The sequence below is a fragment of the Mustelus asterias genome, unplaced genomic scaffold (assembly GCF_964213995.1).
Source record: "Mustelus asterias unplaced genomic scaffold, sMusAst1.hap1.1 HAP1_SCAFFOLD_2147, whole genome shotgun sequence".
In the NCBI taxonomy this organism is placed as follows: domain Eukaryota; kingdom Metazoa; phylum Chordata; class Chondrichthyes; order Carcharhiniformes; family Triakidae; genus Mustelus; species Mustelus asterias.
In genome coordinates this window covers 1-20,117 of record NW_027592092.1, presented here as the reverse complement: position 1 = coordinate 20,117, position 20,117 = coordinate 1, and the positions used below count along the sequence as shown (strand labels likewise).

The 20,117-nt window shown below is 60.9% G+C and overlaps 1 protein-coding gene across 1 annotated transcript in view; it reads right to left on the bottom strand.

The window, feature by feature from the left end:
- LOC144489399 (E3 ubiquitin-protein ligase HUWE1-like) overlaps window positions 1–9,351 on the bottom strand; it is a 52,521-nt gene extending 43,170 nt beyond the window's left edge. The window contains exons 1-4 of the mRNA XM_078207232.1: window positions 9,339–9,351; window positions 9,039–9,253; window positions 8,110–8,321; window positions 7,685–7,867 (exon numbers count right to left, since the gene is read on the bottom strand). Coding sequence (XP_078063358.1) covers window positions 7,685–7,867; window positions 8,110–8,321; window positions 9,039–9,253; window positions 9,339–9,351 — 623 coding nt within the window. The remainder of the gene's footprint in view (window positions 1–7,684; window positions 7,868–8,109; window positions 8,322–9,038; window positions 9,254–9,338) is intronic.
- Between the last annotated feature and the right edge of the window lie 10,766 nt (window positions 9,352–20,117).

Below are 20,117 nucleotides of genomic sequence, written 5' to 3'. Positions count from 1 at the left end.
AACCTTCCACCTCGACCCCTCAACCTTCCACCTCGACCCCTCAACCTTCCACCTCGACCCCTCAACCTTCCACCTCGACCCCTCAACCTTCCACCTCGACCCCTCAACCTTCCACCTCGACCCCTCAACCTTCCACCTCGACCCCTCAACCTTCCACCTCGACCCCTCAACCTTCCACCTCGACCCCTCAACCTTCCACCTCGACCCCTCAACCTTCCACCTCGACCCCTCAACCTTCCACCTCGACCCCTCAACCTTCCATCTCGACCCCTCGTTCTCTCTTGCATTTATCCAGCTTCCTCCTTAAATGTAAACACTATTCACTTCAACCATTCCCTGTGGGGCAAATTTCAACAAATTTCTCTCCATCCAAGCCCCTGATACTATCGCTGTCCCAGTCAATGTTGGGAAAGTTAAAGACATTTCTCCTTATTAATGACCACCTTCTAACCAAGGGCTTCTAGCTCTGGTGTCTCCCACAAGTGAAAGCATCATCTCATATCCCATCAAACCTTTTCCGAATTTTCAAAACCTCAACGAGGTCACCAACCCAGAGGGTCAAGCTTCAGGCTGATCAGTCTTTCCATTTTTTTAAATTCATTTGTGGGACCTGGGCATCACTGGCTGGCCAGCAATTGTTGCCTATCGCTGGTTGCCCAAGGACAGTTGAGAGTCAACCACATTGCTGTAGCATTGCTGTGGATAAGGACGGCAGATTTCTTTCCCGAAAGGGGAAAGTGAACCAGATGGGTTTTTCCGACAATCGACAATGGTTTCATGGTCATCAGTAGATTCTTAATTCCAGATTTCTTTTAAAATTCAAATTCCACCATCTGCTGTGGCGGGATTCGAACCCGGGTCCTCAGAACATTAGCTGAGTTTCTGGATTAATAGTTTTAAGCGATAATACCACTAGGCCATCACCTCTGTAAAGGAGCAAGCTCTCGCGCTCGACAGTTTGGGTGTAATCCCTCAATCATTCAGCAGAATCAGTCAGTAAAATCAAACAAGATAACAGCAGATGTTGGAATCCAAAACAAAAACAGAAGGGGCTGGGAAATCTCAGCAGGTCTGAGAGAGAGAATGTTTCCAGTCTGGATGACCCTTTGTCAGAGCTTTATCACTCAGTTCAATATTCCCCATGATATCTAATTCAGCCCACTGTAATTGTCCATCCAGAAGCTTAACGCACGGAACTAATCGGTCAGTAAAAATGGACTTTGTTTTGCAGGATTGGGCATTGACCTTCACTTCCAAGATCTGGTTGCAATCCAGCCGCTGCTACTGAGAATACCCAGGAATGTTTGATGGGGACAGTGTAGAGGGAGCTTTACTCTGTATCTAACCCCGTGCTGTACCTGTCCTGGGAGTGTTTGATGGGGACAGTGTAGAGGGAGCTTTACTCTGTATCTAACCCCGTGCTGTACCTGTCCTGGGAGTGTTTGATGGGGGACAATGTTGAGGGAGCTTTACTCTGTATCTAACCCCGTGCTGTACCTGTCCAGGGAGAGTTTGATGGGGGACAGTGTTGAGGGAGCTTTACTCTGTATCTAACCCCGCGCTGTAACTGTCCTGGGTGCATTCAGATGCTGGCAGGGGTGGCAAACTCTTGTCCAGCACTGGCATCCCTAGACTGGAGTACAGAATCACTATACCATCGAGTAAGATCCTGAGAACACAGAGCAGGTCAGCCACAATTTACTATTGGGGGAACACCTCAGTGAAGTTAAATTCTTTGCCAAAATATAAACACTCCAATGAGAAGGTGATCACAGTCATAGAGATTACAGCATGGAAACAGGCCCTTCATCCTAGCTTGTTCATGCTCCCACTTTTTACCATTAAGCTAGTCCCATTTGCCTGTATTTGGCCCACATCCCTCTATACCCATCTTACCCATGTTACTGTTTAAATGCTTTTTAAAAGACAAAATTGTATCCGCCTCTACTACTACCTCTGGCAGCTTGTTCCAGACACTCATCCTCTGGTGAAAAAATTGCCCCTCTGGACTCTTGTATCTCTCCCCTCTCACCTTAAACCTATGCCCTCTAGTTTTAGATTCCCCTCCCTTTGGGAAAAGATATTGACTATCTAGCTGATCTGTGCCCCTCATTATTTTAGGGCGGCACGGTAGCACAGTGGTTAGCACTGCTGCTTCACAGCTCCAGGGTCCCGGGTTCGATTCCCGGATCGGGTCACTGTCTGTGTGGAGTTTGCACGTTCTCCTCGTGTCTGCGTGGGTTTCCTCCGGGTGCTCCAGTTTCCTCCCACAGTCCAAAGATGTGCGGGTTAGGTTGATTGGCCAGGTTAAAAATTGCCCCTTAGAATCCTAAAATGCGTAGGTTAGAGGGATTAGCGGGTAGAATATGTGGGGGTAGGGCCTGGGTGGGATTGTGGTCGGTGCAGACTCAATGGGCCGAATGGTCTCCTTCTGCACTGGAGGGATTCTATGATTTTATAGATCTCTATAAGATCACCCCTCAGCCTCCTACGCTCCAGGGAAAAGAGTCCCACTCTATCTAGGCTCTCCTTATAACTCAAGCCATCAAGTCCCAGTAGCATCCTAGTAAATCTTTTCTGAACTCTTTCTGGTTTGATAATATCCTTTCTATAATAGGGTGACCAGAACTGTACACAGTATTCCAAGTGTGGCCTTACCAATGTCTTGTACAACTTCAACAAGACATCCCAACTCCTGTATTCAATGTTCTCACCAATGAAACCAAGCATGCCGAATGCCTTCTTCACCACTCTGTCTACCTGTGGCTCCATTTTCAAGGAGCTATGAACATGTACCCCTCGATCTCTTTGTTCTATAACTCTCTCCAACGCCCTACCATTAACTGAGTAAGTCCTGCCCTGATTCAATCTACCAAAATGCATCACCTTGCATTTATCTACATTAAACTCCATCTGCCATTCGTCAGCCCACTGGCCCAATTGATCAAGACCCCACTGCAATCCGAGATAACCTTCTTCACTGTCCACTATGCCACCAATCTTTGTGTCATCTGAAACTTACTAACCATGCCTCCTATATTCTCATCCAAATCATTAATATAAATGACAAATAACAGTGGACCCAGCACTGATCCCTGAGGCACACCGCTGGTCACAGGCCTCCAGTTTGAAAAACAACCCTCCAACCACCCTCTGTCTTCTGTCGTTAAGCCAATTTTGTATCCAATTGGCTATCTCACTCTGGATCCTGTGAGATTTAACCTTATGCAACCATCCACCATGCGGTACCTTGTCAAAGGCCTTGCTAAAGTCCATGTAGACATCATCAACTGCACTGTCCTCATCTACCTTCTTGGTTACCCCTTCAAAAAACTCAATCAAATTTGAGAGACATGACTTTACACTCACGAAGCCATGCTGACTGTTCCTAATCAGTCCTTGCGACCCCAAATGCTTGTACATCCTGTCTCTCAGAATACCTTCGAACAACTTATCCACTACAGATGTGAGGCTCACCAGCCTGTAGTTCCCAGGCTTTTCCCTGCAGACGTTCGTAAACAAAGGCACAACATTTGCCTACCTCCAATCTTCAGGCACCTCACCCGTGGCTGTCGAAGATTCAAATATCTCTCCCAGGGGACTCGCGATTTCCTCCCTCGCCTCCCGTAATGTCCTGGGATACATTTCATCAGGTCCCCGGGGATTTATCTACTTTGATGCGCTTTAAAACTCCCAGCACCTCCTTCTCTGTAATATGGACACTCCTCAAGACATCACTATTTATTTCCCCAAGTTCCCTAACATCCATGCCTTTCTCAACAGTAAATACTGATGAGAAATATTCATTTAGGATCTCACCCATCTCTTGTGGATCCGCACATAGATGACCTTGTTGATCCTGAAGAGGCCGTACTCTCTCCCTTATTACTCTTTTGCCCTTTATGTATTTGTAGAAGCTCTTTGGATTCTCCTTTGCCTTATCTGCCAAAACAATCTCGTGCCCCCTTTTTGCCCTCCTGATTTCTCTCTTAACTCTACTCCGACACCCCCTATACTCTTCAAGGGATTCACTTGATCCCTGCTGCCTATGCATGTCATGTGCCTCCTCCTTCTTCTTGACCAGGGCCTCAATATCCTGAGTCATCCAGGGTTCCCTGCTTCTGCCAGCCTTGCCTTTCACTCGAAGTGGAATGTGCTTACCCTGAACCCTGGTTAACACACTTTTGAAAGTCTCCCGCTTACCAGACGTCCTTTTGTCTGCCAACAGACTCACCCAGTCAACTTTTGAAAGTTCCTGTCTCACCATCAAAATTGGCCTTGCCCCAATTTAGAATTTTAACTTTTGGGCCAGACCTATCATTCTCCATAGCTATCTTAAAACTAATGGAATTATGGTCACTGGTCCCAAAGTGATCCCTCACTAACACTTCCGTCACCTGCCCTTCCTTATTTCCCAAGAAGAGGCCAAGTTTTGCCCCCTCTCTAGTCGGGCCATCCACATACTCAATGAGAAATTCCTCCTGAATACACTCAACAAATTTCTCTCCATCCAACCCTCTAATACTATGGCTGTCCCAGTCAATGTTGGGAAACTTATGTAAGGGACTGAGAAAAATGGGGATTTGTGGGGAAGACATTTAGAAGTGTCCTTTGTCCCTTGTGGGTTGTTTGCTGTCCTGTTTGCTGAACAGGATGCTGTTTGTTGAGTGATGTGGGCTGGGCCAATTGGATTGCTCTGGGGGCGGGAAGAAAAAAGGCGCCAGGAAGTGAAGCAGCTGCGGAGTAAGGCAGGGAGTGTGCAGAGAGAGATAGCCACGTTTTGAAGAGGAGCTTTTCCCAGGCAGGGAGAATTCGGTTTGGAGTGAGAGGCAGCCAGGCGCTCGCCTGCCTGTTCTTTTCATGACTGCCGAGGAGGACAGCCTTCAGCGCACTGGACCTACGTTGCTGCACGGAAAGCTCGCGGCACCTCTGCCTCCTACAGCATCATAGAAACATAGAAAAACTACAGCACAAACAGGCCCTTCGGCCCACAAGTTGTGCCGAACAAATCCCTACCTTCTAGGCCTACCTATAACCCTCCATCCTATTAAGTCCCATGTACTCATCCAGGAGTCTCTTAAAAGACCCTATTGAGTTTGCCTCCACCACCACTGATGGCAGCCGATTCCACTCACCCACCACCCTCTGAGTGAAAAACTTCCCCCCAACATCTGCCCTGTACCTACTCCCCAGCACCTTAAACCTGTGTCCTCTCGTAGCAGACATTTCCACCCTGGGAAACAGCCTCAGAGTCCACCCGATCTATGCCTCTCAACATCGTATACACCTCTATTAGGTCTCCTCTCATCCTTCGTCTCTCCAAGGAGAAAAGACCGAGCTCCCTCAGGCTATCCTCTTAAGGCATGCCACTCAATCCAGGCAACATCCTTGTAAATGTCCTCTGCACCCTTTAAATCTTTTCCACATCCTTCCGATAGTGAGGCGACCAGCACTGAGCACAGTACTCCAAGTGGGGTCTGACGAGGGTCTTATATAGCTGCATCATTATCCCTGGACTCCTAAACTCAATCCCTCGATTGATAAAGGCCAGCACACCATACGCCTTCTTAACCACCTCCTCCACCTGCGGGGCCGATTTCAGAGTCCTATGGACCCGGACCCCAAGGTCCTTCTGATCCTCCACAGTACTAAGAGTCTTTCCCTTTATATTGTACTCCTTCATCCCATTTGACCTACCAAAATGGACCACGACGCATTTATCTGGGTTGAAGTCCATCTGCCACTTGTCCGCCCAGTCTTGCATCCTATCTATGTCCCTCTGTAACTTCTGACATCCCTCCAGACTATCCACAACCCCACCAACCTTCGTGTCGTCGGCAAACTTACCAACCCATCCCTCTGCTTCCTCATCCAGGTCATTTATGAAAATGACAAACAGCAAGGGTCCCAGAACAGATCCCTGGGGCACACCACTGGTAACCGACCTCCATTTAGAAAAAGACCTATCTATACCCATTCTCTGCCTCCTTTGGGCAAGCCAGTTCTGGATCCACAGGGCAGCAGCCCCTAGGATCCCATGCCCTCTCACTTTTTCCAGAAGCCTTGCATGGGGGACCTTATCGAACGCCTTGCTAAAATCCATATAAACTACATCCTTCCCTGCGTCAATGTGTTTAGTCACATTTTCGAAGAACTCCACCAGGCTCGTAAGGCACGATCTGCCCTTGACAAAGCCATGCTGAGCATTCTTGAGCATACTAAACCTCTCTAAATGCTCATATATCCTGTCCCTCAGGATCTTCTCCATCAGTTTACCAACCACTGAGGTTAGACTCACCGGTCGGTAATTACCTGGGCTATCCCTATTCCCCTTCTTGAAAATAGGAACCACATCCGCAATCCTCCGGCACCTCTCCCGTCTCCATCAATGACGCAAAGATCATCGCCAGAGGCTCTGCAATCTCTTCCCTCACCTCCCACAGTAACCTGGGGTACATCCCACCCGGACCCGGCGACTTATCTATCTTGATGCCATTCAAAGATTCCAGCACAACCTCTTTCTTAAAGTCCACATACTCAATCCTTTCAGTCCACCGCACGCCCGCAGTACATCCACCCAGGTCTTTCTCCTCTGTGAAAACCGAGGCAAAATACTCATTGAGCACCTCTGCCATTTCTACTTCCACACCATCTTCCACACGTGTGTCTCTTCTGGACTATGTGTGTGTCGTGAGTAACTGGTGGGGACTATACAATCCAACTGGAACAGTATCTACAAGTGTGTTACTGAGGACGAGTTTCCCCATGTGTGCACCAACGGATGGGCCCCAACGGTTATAGATCAGAGCTCACTGTTTTATGCCTGTTAATTATATTTGTTATTAAATTTAGTTTTGATATTCCGATTACAGTACTGACATTTATGGGTAAACAGGGAATTAGCCAAATCAACATCAACCGCTAGGAATTCGGGATCCTGTTGATTGAATATTTAAATAGTAGCCCCATATAGTGGTCAGCAGGGGGTTACACTTAAAGTCCCCTTCTATTACTATCCTATTTTTCTTGGAGCTATCTGTAATCTCCTTACATATTTGTTCCTCAATTTCCCACTATTTGGGGGCCTATAGTACAATTCTATCAAGGTGATCTCTCCCTTCTTCTCAGTTCTATCCATATAGATTCAGTGGGCGAACCCTCGGATATGTCCTCTCTCAGTATGGCCGTGATGTTTTCCCTAATCAAAAGTGCAACTCCCCCTCCTCTCTTACCTCCTGTTCTACCTTTCCTATAGCATCTGTACCCTGGAACATTGAGCTGCCAGTCCTGTTCCTCCCTTAGCCATGTTTCAGTAACATCTATAATATCCCAGTCCCATGTACCCATCCATGCCCTGAGTTCATCTGCCTTGCCCATCAAGCCTCTTGCATTGAAATAAATGTAGTTTAATCTGGACTTCCCTTGCTCTCTACTTTCTCAAGGCCCTGCTTTTGCCTGATCTGTCTAGTACTAGGGTTACTGACACTGCCTTTACTATTTAATGTGATCTCTTTAACTTCTGTGCTGTCCTCAGCCTTCTCTTGTCTTCCTACTGCTTTGGGTCCTGTCCCCTCCCCCCCCCGCCCCCCCGTCAAACTAGTTTAAACCCTCCCGAGTGGCTCTAGCAAATCTCCCCGCCAGGATGTTAGGATCCTTCTGAGCCAAGAATGAGAAGCCACTTTACCTGGACAAGTCGAGACTGTGTGGCACTCGGGCCAGGTCATTCACCAGCCCCTTCTTCAGGAAGAGTCGGATGATGTTGTTCATGCCGTTATGCTGTGTTTTGACAGCGTTGCTGCTGTAGAAGCTGGAGGTGGATGGGCAGGACTCCATAATGGTGCTAATGATGCACATCACTGCTTGCAGCCTGCGTGAAGGAGATCGGAGGGAACAAGATTAACATACTGGCTATCCAGCCCCATCAGTTCTACAGACCGCACTGTGAGCAAACATGTCAAGAGGCCAACATCAGCCAGTCATGCTGCAGATTACAGCTTTGAGGGGGTCGCGTGTCGTACAGACGCACCTGTAGCAGATTTTGGAAGCTCTATACACTGAAAGAAAATTTAAAAACCGGACCCACAAGATCCTTTTTGCTTTGGTTGTTACCTGGCATGTTTCTCGGTGCTCTCCGCCATAGCCAGCGCTCTGCTGAGGGCTGCTTTAACCTCATTGACCAAGGCAGCCTGAGCCTCTGTGCTCTGCGTCGCTGCTGCCAAACTAGCCAGGAAGAGCCTGGCCAGTGCTGGTGTATCCTTGTCCCCCACGTTCTGGGTCTGGGGCAAGAGGTGATCCAGGACGAATGCCAAGACACTGCAATCCTGCACCAGGAGGAATGGTGGGGGAGAGAAAGAGAAAGAGAGAGACTGCATTAGCACCCTGAAATGTGCACACAGTCGACAAGCGCTCAGCCACCACAACCATCTCACCATCCTGTTTTGGAAACATATCGGCCGTTCCTTCACTGTGGCTGGGTTCAAATCCTGGAACTCCCTCCCTAGCACAGCGGATGTACCTAAACCACACGGACCGCAGCAATTCAAGGTAGTGGCTCACCACCACCTTCTCAAGGGGCAACTATTGATGGGCAATAAACGCTGGCCAGCCAGCAACATCCACACCCCATGAAAGAAAGAAAATAAACTTAACATTCATAGGGCCATTCAGCCCCTCAAACATGTTCCCTGTCATTCACTGAGATTGCAGGTACAATGACTCTCAACTGAAACGTTGCAGACACTGGAAATCTGGAAATGACTGGAGACACCATAAAGACAATTTATCTATCGAGAAAGACCAAATGCAAGTGCCCTTACCGAAGTCTTTACAGCGTAGACATAGAAAAAATGTTTCCACATGCAGGGAAAAGACCAGAACTAGGGGGCCATCACATAAGCAATTCTCAACTCAGTCAAGGGCTGGAGGTGGGCAAAATAACTCTCACTGATTCACCCACGGTACATATGATCATCTCTCCAGAAAAGCACATTGCTAACAATTCCATACACAGTCCAACTTGCGGTATTGATCCCACTCACCTCTTTAATCAGCTCAGATTGGCCAGCTGTGTAGTTGTACCCAGCTATCAGGGTGGCGATGCCAATGTAGGACCGCACCAGCTCGGCCAGTAGCCTCAGAATGGTGGATGTTGGCATGAGAGGCTTGCTGGCTTTTGCCTTCTGCTTCCCATCTTCGGAGGCTTTGTCGCTATCCTTGTCCTTCTTGCCTTCTCGATTCTCCTCTGGTGTGGAAACTGTGCACAAGGGGAAGTTGGGTTAATGTAGGGGCTGGACGAGCCCCAGTTAAGCCTGTAGTCCTCGGAAAAAAAGCAAACTTGCGCTTGTACAGCATTTTTAGTGGGTGGGTAGAGAAGAGTGAGACATCCCAGATGCAAAAACAGGCTTTGAGCTGACGGGGGAATGAGTAGGCTGGGCAAATGACTCATGTGACGATATTATATCTTTAAGAATTGTATTTGGGTCATTTTTCTTGTGCAGTTTGATTATCAGTGCTGTTTTGTCTGCATCCAGCAGCCCCTTTTGTTACTGCAGCAGCATAATTGATCTTAATTGCTAAAATGTTTGTTTTAATCTGGACTAATGCAGGGTTATTTTACTGTTTTGCCGAGGGGATTTTTTGGAGTGGGACTTGAACAGACCTTGACAGCTAAACTCCTGTGTGGCTGGGTATGGCTAGGCTCACAGAGAGAAACCCAGTTCAGTTGCTGCGTGGAAGCTGTATAGAGACCGAATGGCCTCTTTCTGCACTGGAGGGATTCTATGAAGTCTGAAGACAGGGATCTGCCAGAAACTAGGTCCCTTTCTCAGAACCTCTGCTATTTGGAGGAGATATTCTTCTCTGGAAACTGCTATATGGGAGTCAGAAGGCAGGTTCTTTCTGTATCTCTGTCCAGAGGGGTGAGAAGGCTAGAAATTGAGCATCCACAATGCTAATTGGTTTTGAAGAGGGGCATAAGTCTGGGGATATTGCTTAAATTGGAACTATAGAGGTAGGTTGCTCTATAGTTCTCTCCGTGGGTTTCCTCCCACAATCCGTAAAATATGCTGGTTAGGTGCATTGTGTACTCGAACAGGTTCCGCAGTGCGGCGAGTGGCGGATCTTTATTGTAAGCCTACTTGTGACACTAATAAATAAACTTTAAAAAACTGCCCCCCAAACCAAAAATGAATAACTATCGAGGAGAAGCCCAGTCCAATGACCAAATGCCTGCAGGTAAAATTGAGAGAGTGTATGTGGTCTCCATAGCAACAGTGAGAGAGAGGAGGGGGCGCCGGGGGCGAGAGAGGCTAGCTCCAAATATAAAAAATGATAGTAAAAGCTTTTACAAATATATAAAAAGGAATAGAGTGGCAAGAGTGAATGTTGGACCCTTGGAGGATGAGAAAGGGGAATTAATAGTGGGAAATGAGGAAATGGCTGAAACTTTAAATAAGTTTTTTGTGTCGGTCTTCACGGTGGAAGACACAAATAGTTTACCGAATATTAACGATAGAGGGTTGGTAGGAGGAGAGGTACTCAATACAATTAATGTTACCAGGGAGGCAGTGCTTGGTAGACTAATGGGACTGAAGGTGGACAAGTCCCCGGGCCCGGATGGAATGTATCCCAGGGTACTGAAAGAAATGTCAGAGGTAATAGCGGATGCGTTAGTGGTTATTTATCAAAATTCGTTGGATTCTGGGGTAGTGCCGGCAGATTGGAAAATGGCTAATGTTACGCCGCTGTTTAAAAAAGGAAATAGACAAAAGGCGGGTAACTACAGGCCGGTTAGCTTAACGTCTGTAGTTGGGAAAATGCTGGAATCCATCATTAAAGAAGAAATAGCAGGCCATCTGGATAAGAATGGTTCGATTAAGCAGACGCAGCATGGATTCATGAGGGGAAAGTCGTGCTTGACGAACTTGTTGGATTTTTATGAAGATGTGACTAGTGCGGTTGACGGAGGGGAACCGGTGGATGCGGTGTTTTTGGATTTCCAAAAGGCGTTTGATAAGGTGCCTCACAAAAGGTTGCTGAAGAAGATTGGGTCACACGGAGTTGGGGGTAGGGTGTTAGCGTGGATTGGGGATTGGCTATCCGACAGGAAACAGAGAGTTGGAATAAATGGGTGCTTTTCTGGTTGGCAGATGGTAACTAGTGGCGTGCCGCAGGGATCAGTACTGGGGCCTCAACTATTTACCATTTATATAGACGATCTGGAGGAGGGGACTGAGTGTAGGGTAACAAAGTTTGCAGACAACACAAAGATAAGTGGAAAAGTAAATCGTGTGGAGGGCGTAGAAGGTCTGAAGAGAGATTTGGACAGGCTGAGTGAGTGGGCGAGGATCTGGCAGATGGAGTTTAACGTTAACAAATGCGAGGTTATTCACTTTAGAAGAAATAATAGCAAATTGGATTATCTAAATGGAAAGAAATTACAACATGCTGCTGTGCAGAGGGACCTGGGGGTCCTTGTGCATGAGACGCAAAAACCCAGTCTGCAGTTGCAACAGGTGATCAAGAAGGGAAATGGGATGTTGGCCTATATCGCAAGGGGGATAGAATATAAAAGCAGAGATGTCTTGCTGCATCTGTACAGGGCATTGGTGAGGCCGCAGCTGGAATACTGTGTGCAGTATTGGTCCCCTTATTTGCGGAAGGATATATTGGCCTTGGAGGGAGTGCAGAGAAGGTTCACCAGGTTGATACCAGAGATGAGGGGTGTTGATTATGAGGAGAAACTGAGCAGATTGGGTTTGTACTCATTGGAATTTAGAAGCCTGAGGGGGGATCTTATAGAGACCTATAAGATAATGAAGGGGCTGGATAGGGTAGAGATGGAGAGATTCTTTCCACTTAGAAAGGAAACTAGAACTCGAGGGCACAGCCTCAAAATAAAGGGGGGTCAGTTTAGGACAGAGTTGAGGAGGAACTCCTTCTCTCAGAGGGTGGTGAATCTCTGAAATTCTTTGCCCACTGAAGTGGTGGAGGCTACCTCGTTGAATATGTTTAAATCACGGATAGATGGATTCCTGATCGATAAGGGAATTATGGGTTATAGGGATCAGGCGGGTAAGTGGAACTGATCCACTTCAGATAAGCCATGATCTTATTGAATGGCGGGGCAGGCTCGAGGGGCCAGATGGCCTACTCCTGCTCCAATTTCTTATGTTCTTATGAGGGCGGCAGAGAGGGGGGCGCGGGAGGGAGAGGGGGGCGCGGGAGGGAGAGGGGGGCGCGGGAGGGAGAGGGGGGCGCGGGAGGGAGAGGGGGGCGCGGGAGGGAGAGGGGGGCGCGGGAGGGAGAGGGGGGCGCGGGAGGGAGAGGGGGCGCGGGAGGGAGAGGGGGGCGCGGGAGGGAGAGGGGGGCGCGGGAGGGAGAGGGGGGCGCGGGAGGGAGAGGGGGGCGCGGGAGGGAGAGGGGGGCGCGGGAGGGAGAGGGGGGCGCGGGAGGGAGAGGGGGGCGCGGGAGGGAGAGGGGGGCGCGGGAGGGAGAGGGGGGCGCGGGAGGGAGAGGGGGGCGCGGGAGGGAGAGGGGGGCGCGGGAGGGAGAGGGGGGCGCGGGAGGGAGAGGGGGGCGCGGGAGGGAGAGGGGGGCGCGGGAGGGAGAGGGGGGCGCGGGAGGGAGAGGGGGGCGCGGGAGGGAGAGGGGGGCGCGGGAGGGAGAGGGGGGCGCGGGAGGGAGAGGGGGGCGCGGGAGGGAGAGGGGGGCGCGGGAGGGAGAGGGGGGCGCGGGAGGGAGAGGGGGGCGCGGGAGGGAGAGGGGGGCGCGGGAGGGAGAGGGGGGCGCGGGAGGGAGAGGGGGGCGCGGGAGGGAGAGGGGGGCGCGGGAGGGAGAGGGGGGCGCGGGAGGGAGAGGGGGGCGCGGGAGGGAGAGGGGGGCGCGGGAGGGAGAGGGGGGCGCGGGAGGGAGAGGGGGGCGCGGGAGGGAGAGGGGGGCGCGGGAGGGAGAGGGGGGCGCGGGAGGGAGAGGGGGGCGCGGGAGGGAGAGGGGGGCGCGGGAGGGAGAGGGGGGGCGCGGGAGGGAGAGGGGGGCGCGGGAGGGAGAGGGGGGCGCGGGAGGGAGAGGGGGGCGCGGGAGGGAGAGGGGGGCGCGGGAGGGAGAGGGGGGCGCGGGAGGGAGAGGGGGGCGCGGGAGGGAGAGGGGGGCGCGGGAGGGAGAGGGGGGCGCGGGAGGGAGAGGGGGGCGCGGGAGGGAGAGGGGGGCGCGGGAGGGAGAGGGGGGCGCGGGAGGGAGAGGGGGGCGCGGGAGGGAGAGGGGGCGCGGGAGGGAGAGGGGGGCGCGGGAGGGAGAGGGGGGCGCGGGAGGGAGAGGGGGGCGCGGGAGGGAGAGGGGGGCGCGGGAGGGAGAGGGGGGCGCGGGAGGGAGAGGGGGGCGCGGGAGGGAGAGGGGGGCGCGGGAGGGAGAGGGGGGCGCGGGAGGGAGAGGGGGGCGCGGGAGGGAGAGGGGGGCGCGGGAGGGAGAGGGGGGCGCGGGAGGGAGAGGGGGGCGCGGAGGGAGAGGGGGGCGCGGCAGGGAGAGGGGGCGCGGCAGGGAGAGGGGGCGCGGCAGGGAGAGGGGGGCGCGGCAGGGAGAGGGGGGCGCGGCAGGGAGAGGGGGGCGCGGCAGGGAGAGGGGGGCGCGGCAGGGAGAGGGGGGCGCGGCAGGGAGAGGGGGGCGCGGCAGGGAGAGGGGGGCGCGGCAGGGAGAGGGGGGCGCGGCAGGGAGAGGGGGCGCGGCAGGGAGAGGGGGGCGCGGCAGGGAGAGGGGGGCGCGGCAGGGAGAGGGGGGCGCGGCAGGGAGAGGGGGGCGCGGCAGGGAGAGGGGGGCGCGGCAGGGAGAGGGGGGCGCGGCAGGGAGAGGGGGGCGCGGCAGGGAGAGGGGGGCGCGGCAGGGAGAGGGGGGCGCGGCAGGGAGAGGGGGGCGCGGCAGGGAGAGGGGGGCGCGGCAGGGAGAGGGGGCGCGGCAGGGAGAGGGGGGCGCGGCAGGGAGAGGGGGGCGCGGCAGGGAGAGGGGGGCGCGGCAGGGAGAGGGGGGCGCGGCAGGGAGAGGGGGGCGCGGCAGGGAGAGGGGGGCGCGGCAGGGAGAGGGGGGCGCGGCAGGGAGAGGGGGCGCGGCAGGGAGAGGGGGGCGCGGCAGGGAGAGGGGGGCGCGGCAGGGAGAGGGGGGCGCGGCAGGGAGAGGGGGGCGCGGCAGGGAGAGGGGGGCGCGGCAGGGAGAGGGGGGCGCGGCAGGGAGAGGGGGGCGCGGCAGGGAGAGGGGGGCGCGGCAGGGAGAGGGGGGCGCGGCAGGGAGAGGGGGGCGCGGCAGGGAGAGGGGGGCGCGGCAGGGAGAGGGGGGCGCGGCAGGGAGAGGGGGGCGCGGCAGGGAGAGGGGGGCGCGGCAGGGAGAGGGGGGCGCGGCAGGGAGAGGGGGGGCGCGGCAGGGAGAGGGGGGCGCGGCAGGGAGAGGGGGGCGCGGCAGGGAGAGGGGGGCGCGGCAGGAGAGGGGGGCGCGGCAGGGAGAGGGGGGCGCGGCAGGGAGAGGGGGGCGCGGCAGGGAGAGGGGGGCGCGGCAGGGAGAGGGGGGCGCGGCAGGGAGAGGGGGGCGCGGCAGGGAGAGGGGGGCGCGGCAGGGAGAGGGGGGCGCGGCAGGGAGAGGGGGGCGCGGCAGGGAGAGGGGGGCGCGGCAGGGAGAGGGGGGCGCGGCAGGGAGAGGGGGGCGCGGCAGGGAGAGGGGGGCGCGGCAGGGAGAGGGGGGCGCGGCAGGGAGAGGGGGGCGCGGCAGGGAGAGGGGGGCGCGGCAGGGAGAGGGGGGCGCGGCAGGGAGAGGGGGGCGCGGCAGGGAGAGGGGGGCGCGGCAGGGAGAGGGGGGCGCGGCAGGGAGAGGGGGGCGCGGCAGGGAGAGGGGGGCGCGGCAGGGAGAGGGGGGCGCGGCAGGGAGAGGGGGGCGCGGCAGGGAGAGGGGGGCGCGGCAGGGAGAGGGGGGCGCGGCAGGGAGAGGGGGGCGCGGCAGGGAGAGGGGGGCGCGGCAGGGAGAGGGGGGCGCGGCAGGGAGAGGGGGGCGCGGCAGGGAGAGGGGGGCGCGGCAGGGAGAGGGGGGCGCGGCAGGGAGAGGGGGGCGCGGCAGGGAGAGGGGGGCGCGGCAGGGAGAGGGGGGCGCGGCAGGGAGAGGGGGGCGCGGCAGGGAGAGGGGGGCGCGGCAGGGAGAGGGGGGCGCGGCAGGGAGAGGGGGGCGCGGCAGGGAGAGGGGGGCGCGGCAGGGAGAGGGGGGCGCGGCAGGGAGAGGGGGGCGCGGCAGGGAGAGGGGGGCGCGGCAGGGAGAGGGGGGCGCGGCAGGGAGAGGGGGGCGCGGCAGGGAGAGGGGGGCGCGGCAGGGAGAGGGGGGCGCGGCAGGGAGAGGGGGGCGCGGCAGGGAGAGGGGGGCGCGGCAGGGAGAGGGGGGCGCGGCAGGGAGAGGGGGGCGCGGCAGGGAGAGGGGGGCGCGGCAGGGAGAGGGGGGCGCGGCAGGGAGAGGGGGGCGCGGCAGGGAGAGGGGGGCGCGGCAGGGAGAGGGGGGCGCGGCAGGGAGAGGGGGGCGCGGCAGGGAGAGGGGGGCGCGGCAGGGAGAGGGGGGCGCGGCAGGGAGAGGGGGGCGCGGCAGGGAGAGGGGGGCGCGGCAGGGAGAGGGGGGCGCGGCAGGGAGAGGGGGGCGCGGCAGGGAGAGGGGGGCGCGGCAGGGAGAGGGGGGCGCGGCAGGGAGAGGGGGGCGCGGCAGGGAGAGGGGGGCGCGGCAGGGAGAGGGGGGCGCGGCAGGGAGAGGGGGGCGCGGCAGGGAGAGGGGGCGCGGCAGGGAGAGGGGGCGCGGCAGGGAGAGGGGGGCGCGGCAGGGAGAGGGGGGCGCGGCAGGGAGAGGGGGGCGCGGCAGGGAGAGGGGGGCGCGGCAGGGAGAGGGGGGCGCGGCAGGGAGAGGGGGGCGCGGCAGGGAGAGGGGGGCGCGGCAGGGAGAGGGGGGCGCGGCAGGGAGAGGGGGGCGCGGCAGGGAGAGGGGGGCGCGGCAGGGAGAGGGGGGCGCGGCAGGGAGAGGGGGGCGCGGCAGGGAGAGGGGGGCGCGGCAGGGAGAGGGGGGCGCGGCAGGGAGAGGGGGGCGCGGCAGGGAGAGGGGGGCGCGGCAGGGAGAGGGGGGCGCGGCAGGGAGAGGGGGGCGCGGCAGGGAGAGGGGGGCGCGGCAGGGAGAGGGGGGCGCGGCAGGGAGAGGGGGGCGCGGCAGGGAGAGGGGGGCGCGGCAGGGAGAGGGGGGCGCGGCAGGGAGAGGGGGGCGCGGCAGGGAGAGGGGGGCGCGGCAGGGAGAGGGGGGGCGCGGCAGGGAGAGGGGGGCGCGGCAGGGAGAGGGGGGCGCGGCAGGGAGAGGGGGGCGCGGCAGGGAGAGGGGGGCGCGGCAGGGAGAGGGGGGCGCGGCAGGGAGAGGGGGCGCGGCAGGGAGAGGGGGGCGCGGCAGGGAGAGGGGGGCGCGGCAGGGAGAGGGGGGCGCGGCAGGGAGAGGGGGGCGCGGCAGGGAGAGGGGGGCGCGGCAGGGAGAGGGGGGCGCGGCAGGGAGAGGGGGGCGCGGCAGGGAGAGGGGGGCGCGGCAGGGAGAGGGGGGCGCGGCAGGGAGAGGGGGGCGCGGCAGGGAGAGGGGGGCGCGGCAGGGAGAGGGGGGCGCGGCAGGGAGAGGGGGGCGCGGCAGGGAGAGGGGGGCGCGGCAGGGAGAGGGGGGCGCGGCAGGGAGAGGGGGGCGCGGCAGGGAGAGGGGGGCGCGGCAGGGAGAGGGGGGCGCGGCAGGGAGAGGGGGGCGCGGCAGGGAGAGGGGGGCGCGGCAGGGAGAGGGGGGCGCGGCAGGGAGAGGGGGGCGCGGCAGGGAGAGGGGGGCGCGGCAGGGAGAGGGGGGCGCGGCAGGGAGAGGGGGGCGCGGCAGGGAGAGGGGGGCGCGGAGGGAAGGGAGAGGGGGGCGCGGCAGGGAGAGGGGGGCGCGGAAGGGAGAGGGGGGCGCGGAAGGGAGAGGGGGCGCGGAAGGGAGAGGGGGCGCGGAAGGGAGAGGCGGGCGCGGAAGGGAGAGGGGGGCGCGGAAGGGAGAGGGGGGCGCGGAAGGGAGAGGCGGGCGCGGAAGGGAGAGGCGGGCGCGGAAGGGAGAGGCGGGCGCGGAAGGGAGAGGCGGGCGCGGAAGGGAGAGGCGGGCGCGGAAGGGAGAGGCGGGCGCGGAAGGGAGAGGCGGGCGCGGAAGGGAGAGGCGGGCGCGGAAGGGAGAGGCGGGCGCGGAAGGGAGAGGCGGGCGCGGAAGGGAGAGGCGGGCGCGGAAGGGAGAGGCGGGCGCGGAAGGGAGAGGCGGGCGCGGAAGGGAGAGGCGGGCGCGGAAGGGAGAGGCGGGCGCGGAAGGGAGAGGCGGGCGCGGAAGGGAGAGGCGGGCGCGGAAGGGAGAGGCGGGCGCGGAAGGGAGAGGCGGGCGCGGAAGGGAGAGGCGGGCGCGGAAGGGAGAGGCGGGCGCGGAAGGGAGAGGCGGGCGCGGAAGGGAGAGGCGGGCGCGGAAGGGAGAGGCGGGCGCGGAAGGGAGAGGCGGGCGCGGAAGGGAGAGGCGGGCGCGGAAGGGAGAGGCGGGCGCGGAAGGGAGAGGCGGGCGCGGAAGGGAGAGGCGGGCGCGGAAGGGAGAGGCGGGCGCGGAAGGGAGAGGCGGGCGCGGAAGGGAGAGGCGGGCGCGGAAGGGAGAGGCGGGCGCGGAAGGGAGAGGCGGGCGCGGAAGGGAGAGGCGGGCGCGGAAGGGAGAGGCGGGCGCGGAAGGGAGAGGCGGGCGCGGAAGGGAGAGGCGGGCGCGGAAGGGAGAGGCGGGCGCGGAAGGGAGAGGCGGGCGCGGAAGGGAGAGGCGGGCGCGGAAGGGAGAGGCGGGCGCGGAAGGGAGAGGTGGCGCGGAAGGGAGAGGTGGGCCGGGCGCGGAAGGGAGAGGCTGGCGCGGAAGGGAGAGGCTGGCGCGGAAGGGAGAGGTGGCGCGGAAGGGAGAGGTGGCGCGGAAGGGAGAGGTGGCGCGGAAGGGAGAGGTGGCGCGGAAGGGAGAGGTGGCGCGGAAGGGAGAGGTGGCGCGGAAGGGAGAGGTGGCGCGGAAGGGAGAGGTGGCGCGGAAGGGAGAGGTGGCGCGGAAGGGAGAGGTGGCGCGGAAGGGAGAGGTGGCGCGGAAGGGAGAGGTGGCGCGGAAGGGAGAGGTGGCGCGGAAGGGAGAGGTGGCGCGGAAGGGAGAGGTGGCGCGGAAGGGAGAGGTGGCGCGGAAGGGAGAGGTGGCGCGGAAGGGAGAGGTGGCGCGGAAGGGAGAGGTGGCGCGGAAGGGAGGGTGGCGCGGAAGGGAGGGTGGCGCGGAAGAGGAGGGGTGGCGCGGAAGGGAGGGGTGGCGCGGAAGGGAGGGGTGGCGCGGGCGAGGAAGGGAGGGGTGGCGCGGGCGAGGAAGGGAGGGGGAGGGTGGCGCGGGCGAGGAAGGGAGGTGTGGCGCGGGCGAGGAAGGGAGGTGTGGCGCGGGCGAGGAAGGGAGGTGTGGCGCGGGCGAGGAAGGGAGGGGTGGCGCGGGCGAGGAAGGGAGGGGTGGCGCGGGCGAGGAAGGGAGGGGTGGCGCGGGCGAGGAAGGGAGGGGTGGCGCGGGCGAGGAAGGGAGGGGTGGCGCGGGCGAGGAAGGGAGGGGTGGCGCGGGCGAGGAAGGGAGGGGTGGCGCGGGCGAGGAAGGGAGGGGTGGCGCGGGCGAGGAAGGGAGGGGTGGCGCGGGCGAGGAAGGGAGGGGTGGCGCGGGCGAGGAAGGGAGGGGTGGCGCGGGCGAGGAAGGGAGGGGTGGCGCGGGCGAGGAAGGGAGGGGTGGCGCGGGCGAGGAAGGGAGGGGTGGCGCGGGCGAGGAAGGGAGGGGTGGCGCGGGCGAGGAAGGGAGGGGTGGCGCGGGCGAGGAAGGGAGGGGTGGCGCGGGCGAGGAAGGGAGGGGTGGCGCGGGCGAGGAAGGGAGGGGTGGCGCGGGCGAGGAAGGGAGGGGTGGCGCGGGCGAGGAAGGGAGGGGTGGCGCGGGCGAGGAAGGGAGGGGTGGCGCGGGCGAGGAAGGGAGGGGTGGCGCGGGCGAGGAAGGGAGGGGTGGCGCGGGCGAGGAAGGGAGGGGTGGCGCGGGCGAGGAAGGGAGGGGTGGCGCGGGCGAGGAAGGGAGGGGTGGCGCGGGCGAGGAAGGGAGGGGTGGCGCGGGCGAGGAAGGGAGGGGTGGCGCGGGCGAGGAAGGGAGGGGTGGCGCGGGCGAGGAAGGGAGGGGTGGCGCGGGCGAGGAAGGGAGGGGTGGCGCGGGCGAGGAAGGGAGGGGTGGCGCGGGCGAGGAAGGGAGGGGGCGCGGGCGAGGAAGGGAGAGGGGTCGCGGGCGAGGAAGGGAGAGGGGGCGCGGGCGAGGAAGGGAGAGGGGTCGCGGGCGAGGAAGGGAGAGGGGCGCGGGCGAGGAAGGGAGAGGGGTCGCGGGCGAGGAAGGGAGAGGGGTCGCGGGCGAGGAAGGGAGAGGGGTCGCGGGCGAGGAAGGGGGAGAGGGGGCGCGGGCGAGGAAGGGGAGGGGGCGCGGGCGAGGAAGGGAGAGGGGGCGCGGGCGAGGAAGGGAGAGGGGGCGCGGGCGAGGAAGGGAGAGGGGGCGCGGGCGAGGAAGGGAGAGGGGGCGCGGGCGAGGAAGGGAGAGGGGGCGCGGGCGAGGAAGGGAGAGGGGCGCGGGCGAGGAAGGGAGAGGGGGCGCGGGCGAGGAAGGGAGAGGGGGCGCGGGCGAGGAAGGGAGAGGGGGCGCGGGCGAGGAAGGGAGAGGGGCGCGGGCGAGGAAGGGAGAGGGGGCGCGGGCGAGGAAGGGAGAGGGGGCGCGGGCGAGGAAGGGAGAGGGGGCGCGGGCGAGGAAGGGAGAGGGGGCGCGGGCGAGGAAGGGAGAGGGGGCGCGGGCGAGGAAGGGAGAGGGGGCGCGGGCGAGGAAGGGACAGGGGGCGCGGGCGAGGAAGGGACAGGGGGCGCGGGCGAGGAAGGGACAGGGGGCGCGGGCGAGGAAGGGAGAGGGGGCGCGGGCGAGGAAGGGAGAGGGGCCGGGCGAGGAAGGGAGAGGGGGCGCGGGCGAGGAAGGGAGAGGGGGCGCGGGCGAGGAAGGGAGAGGGGGCGCGGGCGAGGAAGGGAGAGGGGGCG